Here is a 7,303-nt window from a genome sequence, read left to right as displayed (position 1 = left end):
AGGAAATGTAGCAGGTTTTTGGTTTCAGCTGTTGCAGGTGATTTCTTCTTCGCGTTCGCGTGGTCTCTTCCGCGTTCGCGTAGCTTTAGCCTTCTACTTCATCGCGTTCGCATCCCTCGCCTCGCGTTCGCGTAGAGTCATCTGACCCTGAGGGCTTAGCCCTTTTTCTTCTTCGCGTTCGCGGACACTTGACCGCGTTCGCGTAGCTTGACAGACTCCCTTCAGCGCGTTCACGTTTCCCCTATCGCGTTCGCGTATAACAGTTCCTGGACCCCCAGCAATTTCCTTCTACGTGTTCGTGTCTGTCTCCACGCGATCACAATAGCTTACCCAGTTTACCCTTCGCGAACGCGGCCCTCTCCCGCGAACGCGAAGGGTAATTTGCCCAGCGAATTTTAAGTAAAATGAACAGTAGCTCGGGAATTCTCATTTCTTCTCACGAGCTCTCTTCTCCATCAAGCCTTAGGACTCCATTGAANATATCTATATTTATTAATTCAAGTAGTGTAACCAATTAATTCAAAATTTAAAATTCAATAAAAAGTTAGTTAGAAAAGTAGTTTATTTTATCTTAAAAATGCCACTTGGCTTTTTGTGGTTAAGACACTTGTCTTAATGTAGTGGTTTTACTTCTCCTATTCTGTATAGATAGATTTTTTTGGTTAAAATCATTTTGCAACACTATTTAATTTTTATCTCTGTTTTAGGAATTTTTTCACAAATTAACTCGGCTCTACATACACTTAATTTTTTTTTTTTTAGGTTTTTCCGCCAAAAGAAAGAGAAAAAAACGAGAAAGAGACGGCGAAAATTCAATTTCTCTGCTTGAACGTAGAGGTGGAAGACGGCGAAAACAGAGGAGTGAAGGGATGTATCTGAAAGCACCGTTTTGGAGCAAAGATTCGAACTCTGAATCTCAGACGGAATCGCCGCCGTCAGCGGTGACGGAGCTAATCAGTTCGCTTGAAAGGCAGAGAGTATACAGGGAGGTGACACTCGCACTGCGCACAGGACTCAGTGATGCACGTGCAGAGTTCTCCTTCCTCCGCATTCGTGGCCTCCGCGTCATCCTCAAGTTTCTCCGATCCGTTGCTGAGTCCGACACTACAATCAACCTCTTCTGTCACAGCCAATCCATTCCCGATCTTCAAGGTTTTCCTCTATTCTCTGTACCCCTAGGGTTTCTCCGATTGATGATTTTTCGTTTTCTTTATGTTCAGTCGCAGCAATTTATGGGAATATAACTGAATGTTTATCTCCATTTGGTTAACCGAAAGTTTGACGTGGGAAATTGGTTATATCAGTTGACCTTAGGGCAGTTGTGAATGTGGAAATTTGATAATGACATTAATCGGAAATAGGGGAAATGAAATTGAGGTTCATCTTCTGTCAAATGTGCTACAAGGAATTTAGGAAAAAAGAAGTTTTGCTAGTTTGAAAACCATTTATACCTCAGATGAGGTCTTGTGGAATTGGATATGGCTTCGGTTTGGGGGCAGCTCGGGTACATTTTGTGTCAGCTTCATTAGAAGATTGTCAAAATTCATTAAATTTAAGCTGAATTTCATTTTCTTACGACAATGTTTTGTGTCAAATCTAAAGCTTTCAGACGGTATTATCGTCATAATCAGTTTGTTTTAGCTTCAATCTTTTTGTATGATTGTTTGCACAACTGTATCAGCAGGTTACAAAAGAATGTTTGATATCTTCTCGAGTTGAAATGCTAGTTCAGCATTGATGAGAATTTAGGTGTAAGTATTCAAACTTACAACTTGGTGAACTGTGATCATCGCTTTCTGATTGACTTGTGGGTTTTACAATATGTTCTGAAGTATAATAGGAATTAAGGAGTTATGGTTTATTATTATGAAGTTCTCTTTTCTCTTTTATGTTAAAATTGGTATTTGCATGTAAAGCTAGCCTGTTCATTTACGGTTTAACTTCCAGTGAAAACAAGTCAAACAATTTTGTCTTTTCTGACTTGTTCACAGTCAAAAAGAGTGAAACTTCAGATGAATACAGACGAAGCCACAATACTTGTGAAATGCGGCAACAACTTGTTGATCTTGGAATTTTAGGGGCAGTGATGCCGCTGTCTTTATGTACATTTACATTCTCCATTGATGTTTATTCTGTGATTTTAGGGGTAAAATCTTCCAGTTTCTGCTAAATGATTGAAACTTTCAGTAGTATAGTTCTTATTATCATTATTTTGATGCTGGTGTATACGGGGATAATAAAAATTTGTACTCCGACACTATTTTGTTTAATTTGGAAAATGGACCCAGCTATTAACCATGACATATGCAACAGTGGTTCCAGTTCTATTCAAACATTCCTTGAGAGATATAGAGGACCAGAATGTAACCAGTCTAGACCACATATTTACTGTGGAACCTATGGAAATAACCAGCCCTTCAACTGATTCTGAAGTTGCCCTAGCGCTTAGAGTTCTGGAAGGTTGTTGTCTGCTTCATCGCAAGAGTAATGATTTGGCCCATCAACACAAGGCAATCCCGGTAAAGTTCCCTATTTTATTATGCCTTCTCAGAGAATCTGATCTGTGACTTTCTCCTTCTAGTCATGGCTCAGAAAATTGGAAACTGTAATCTTGTTCAAATGATTCTGACTATTCTGCTTGCCATGTCAATTTTATAGCTGCTTTTTGTAGTTGGAAAAGAGGTTAGCTTTCTGTTTTCAGTACCTTTGGAGATCATTTACACCCTCAAAGTTTATGCTTTCATGAAAATAGGCACTTCAAGATGATGATATGTTTAACTTGGTTGGAAATAAGCAGGTTTTGATGGAATCCCAGTTCCTATGCTCACCCTCAAATCTAGACGTTTAGTTAGTCTTTTTTTCCTGGAACAATCTAACCCCTGTTAAGTCCTGATGTCTTTTGGACTTTGTTAGCTCCCTGGTCATAGCATAGTTTTTTTTATACTCATGTTTGGAGCAGCTAATTTTTGCACATCCTTTCTACTTATTTGCATCTGCTTGATGCCTTATTAATGAAAATGCCCTTACTTCATAATTAAAAAAGCAGGTTTTGATGAACATACTATCAATCCGAGGAGTATTGGGACAAGGTGCGTGCTTGGATGCTTTGATTGCTATAATGCTGGATTCATCTGCCAATCAGGCGGTAGATATCTTTTCTTTTGACTTACTTTTGACAGAAGTGATATAGAACCAGTTCTTTTTACCTGTAATATTCATTTGGAAGGAGATTGGTAGTAAATGTTTCCTATTTTCGGTTATTGATAAAACAATCCAAAAAGGTATTTACTAAGTGACTGCATCTAGAATTGTTCCTCATTTAATTGAAGGATACAAAATAAAAGATAAATCTGGTTTTAAATAAATAGGCTTAGTTCAAGAAATTAAGCAGTTCCACATCTATTTTAGTGTTACAAGATGTATACTTTATTTTATTGTTCCTTCCTTTAGTAAATAAGCCCGTGATTCTATCCACATTGACTGGTGATGTACTAGGATTTTGAGGCTTGCAATGGCATTGAAGACGTTGCTATACTGATTAGAGACAAACAAGTAGATGAAAATTTAAGGTACTTCATCTCTTCAAACTCTTTTTTTTTAATCTCTTCAAACTCAGTTTATTAAATTATAACATAAAGTCTCTTTCAAATTGCAATGTGCATGGTGTTCTAACTAAAGTGACGTCTTTTCATCCAAGATCATCCTGCATGCTAGTTCTAGTGTATCGACCCTATCCTTCTCTCCTTATAAAGTTCAAGCTGAATCCCCCCACCCCACCCAGACTCTCTCTCTCTCTCTCTCTCGGGGATAGTTTAGAGAAAATTTTATGGTGGCCTTTGACACATAAGATAAAGAATAACCATGAAACACACTGTCCAACGTAAATCCAAGATTTCTCTTCGCCACTTGGCTTGCATGGTTCTGAGAAATTTGATTTCACCAGGCTCAAGTGTGGAGAATTTCTACTGCTTCTGATTGGACATGTAAACGGGAGGGAGAGGCCTCCCATGGCGACAATTCATGAAGACATAAGGCGGTTTCTGGGTGAGAAATCTGCATCATTGATATGGGCAGCTAGTCAATTTGGTTCAACACTTGATCCAGAACAGAGATTGACAGCTTTGAACATTCAAGCTCGTAGGGTACTGGAGTCGATAGACCTTTATTGACAATCAAGTAAGGCTTTCTGCATCTTGTGTCGTTATGTAATGAGCAGAAGCCTCAGAGAAGTGGCAATTTCACTAACAGTCGTAACAAGGGTCGACTATAGGCTATGGAGAAGCCACAAAGAGGAAGATCAGTTAATATCTGGTGACATTAATATCTTACAATGTGTATTTTTGTAAATTATTTGTTCTATACAAAAGTACAATGCGTTCTAATGTTCTACTTTTATTTGTGTTGTCAATATATCTAGTATTTCATAAATCTCATCTGTTCTTTGATGGGATGTATCGCACGCTACAAATACGTGTATTTCACTTTTGTCTTCAATCCAACTACATCCAGGACTTTTGTGCATTTTCCTCTCGTTGATGAGTTGTCTTGTTTTGGTAAGATCACCCCATCTTCCAACAGAAGCATATAAATTTGCTAACATGACATGATTCCCAGTGTTTCCTGGTTCTAGCTCGATGAGCTTGTTTGCTGCAATTTCACCAACCTCAAGATTCCCATGGATAATACAGCCTCCAAGCAAGGCACCCCAGATCACTGTATCAGGGTCCAAAGGCATCTCTTTAATGACCTTCAATGCTTCATTAAGCTTACCTGTTCGACTTAAAAGATCAACTATACATGTGTAGTGTTTTAATGTCGGTTTTGCATTGTAAGATCCCATCAGGTCAAAGAACTCCAGTCCGGTCTCTAGTAATCCTGCATGGACACACGATGAAAGAGCTGACAAGAAGGTTATGTCGTTTGGTATAAATCCATTCTCCAGCATTCTGCGGAAGAAATCAATTCCTTCCTCCCCATATCCATGCATAGCATATGCAGTAAGCATTGCATTCTCTGTGACCAAGTTATACTTTTTAATGTTATCATAAGCCAGTCTAGCATGCTTGACACATCCACATTTTGCATACATGTCCACAAGAGCCGATCCTATGTGGGTGTCTGAGTCATATCCACACCTAACTGCATAAGCATGAATCTGCTTTCCACGGTCAAGAGTCGCTAACCTTGAGCAGGCTGGTAATACTGTTCCAATCGTGTAAATATCAGGCCTCAAACCTGAGGATTGCATGTCCAGAAATAACTGCAGAGCTGACTCATTACGGGCATTCTCAACATGGCCAGCAATAATACTGTTCCATGTGTAAATATTTGGATCAAATCCATCTGCCTTCATCTTCTCAAGAATGCATTCAACACTAACCATTTCATCAGAACGTGCATAGCTAGATACCAAAGCATTCCATGTTGGTATGTCCCTCTCATTCACCTCATCAAAAGCTTTCTGAGCAGCATTAACATCCAAGCATTTGCTATACATTTCTACAAGTGCCCCACCAACAAAAGCATCTGTTTGCAGACCCCTAACAATGGCACAGGAGTGTATCTCCTTCCCACGTCGTAAAAAACCCATATCAGCACAAGCAGCAAGAGCACTACCAAGGGTGAAAGTATCTGCTTCAATTTCCTCATTCCACATCACCTTGTTAAACGTATTCAAAGCTTCATCGAACATAAAGTTGTTTACATATCCTGAAATCATTGAATTCCATGATACTATATCTTTCCATTTGCCTTCGCGTTGCATTTGATAAAACAGCTCTTGAGCCTTTGAAATTTCTCCATTCTCAAAGTATCCCACTAACATGGTGTTGTAAGAGACATCATTTTTGGTCGAGAACATTGAAAATACACGGAATGCATTTCCCATATCCCCACACCTCCTGTACACATCAATTAAGCCGTTAACAACGAAAGAATTAGACATCAATTGATGTCTGGTCAGATATCCATGAATTTCTTTCCCCAAATATAGCATTTGCAATCTACCACAAGCAGGAAGTACACTTGCCAACGTTTGGGCATTTGGTTGGAAGCCAACAGCTCGCATTTTGTAGAGCATTTCAATGGCCTCTTCGTCGTATCCATTCTGTGAAAATCCACCTACCAAAGCACTCCAAGAAATAAAATTTGGAGCTAAATGGTCCTCAACAGACATCTTTTCCAAAACTTCTAGTGCTTCAATTAAGTTTCCATTGGCAGCAAAAGCAGAAATGACTGAATTCCAAGAAACACAATCCCTCTCTGACATGTTACTCAAAAACATTTTTGCATCCTCTAAACTCCCACATTTTCCATACATATCAATCAGAGCATTTCCCACGTAAATGTTGGATGCAAATCCATATTTTATCACGGTGCCATGTAATTGCTTCCCCAATTCAATGCCACCATAACCGCAACAAATCTTCACTACCACAGGAAACAAGAAAAACTCCAAATCAAAATCCTCAAATCGAACCTGTTGAAAACAATCAAAAGCTTCCTCGAAAAGCCCATCACTTAAATAGACATTAAGCAGAGCTGTCCACGAATACAAGTTTCTAGCACGCATTTTGTCGAACAAGAAAACTGCATCGTTAAAACAACCACATTTTCCATACATCTGAAGCAACTTAGTTTCAACAAACTCGTGACCGTGAAACCCATTTTTGAGCGCTTGCGCATGGACTTGTTTACCCAGCCTGGGGCATTTGCAGGACTCAAGCGCTGAAGCATAGGTGCTCGAATTTACGAGGTCGTCCAAAGGAGAAAAATGGGCCGGGCTCGTCGAGATGGGTTGTGGAAAATCACGTCGCCGAGTTGGTTTTGATTTGTGAAAGGAAATCTTAGAAGCTCTGAATTCAAGGGACTCCTGCGGTAGCTGTAATGGTAGTGGCTGAGCTATGGGTTCCAACAGGGAAAACATTTCGAGCATAATGTAAAGTGGTGAATTCCTAAGTTCACATTTTACTACAGTTGAAAAACACATAGGTGATTGGGTTGGGCCGGTTTGCGCTGTTATTGGGCCTCCCGAAATTCAAAAATAGCCAGATTTACAGGCTGTCATTCAAAAATAGCCATAGTTTCAAAAATAATCAAAATTTAGCCACTTTTCATGTAAAAATAAATCTGAACGAAAACACTGTTCAAAATCTGGAAAAATACTCCAGTATAATATACTGGAGTTCCAGTATAATATATCGGTCCAGCATAATATACTGGAGATTGGAGCACCGGTGCTTCAATCTCCCATATATTATACTGGAACTTTCCATGTTGCAGCAAAATAGTGGCTATTTTTCAA

At 39.3% G+C, this 7,303-nt stretch overlaps 2 protein-coding genes across 2 annotated transcripts; one reads left to right on the top strand and one right to left on the bottom strand.

The window, feature by feature from the left end:
• Positions 747-4,428, top strand: LOC109223914. The gene is made up of 5 exons (XM_019388394.1): positions 747-1,152; positions 2,314-2,519; positions 3,047-3,145; positions 3,496-3,569; positions 3,944-4,428. Exons 1-5 carry the CDS (start codon positions 870-872, stop codon positions 4,167-4,169), a joined length of 888 nt encoding a protein of 295 aa, XP_019243939.1. The 5' UTR covers positions 747-869; the 3' UTR covers positions 4,170-4,428.
• On the bottom strand, positions 4,324-6,937 carry LOC109223913 (pentatricopeptide repeat-containing protein At2g13600-like). The gene has a single exon (XM_019388393.1). It carries the CDS (start codon positions 6,932-6,934, stop codon positions 4,379-4,381), a length of 2,556 nt encoding a protein of 851 aa, XP_019243938.1. The 5' UTR covers positions 6,935-6,937; the 3' UTR covers positions 4,324-4,378.

Source organism: Nicotiana attenuata, chromosome 3, assembly GCF_001879085.1.
Source record: "Nicotiana attenuata strain UT chromosome 3, NIATTr2, whole genome shotgun sequence".
In the NCBI taxonomy this organism is placed as follows: domain Eukaryota; kingdom Viridiplantae; phylum Streptophyta; class Magnoliopsida; order Solanales; family Solanaceae; genus Nicotiana; species Nicotiana attenuata.
The sequence above is the reverse complement of the archived record's forward strand: the minus strand, read 5'-3'. Positions and strand labels throughout refer to the sequence as shown.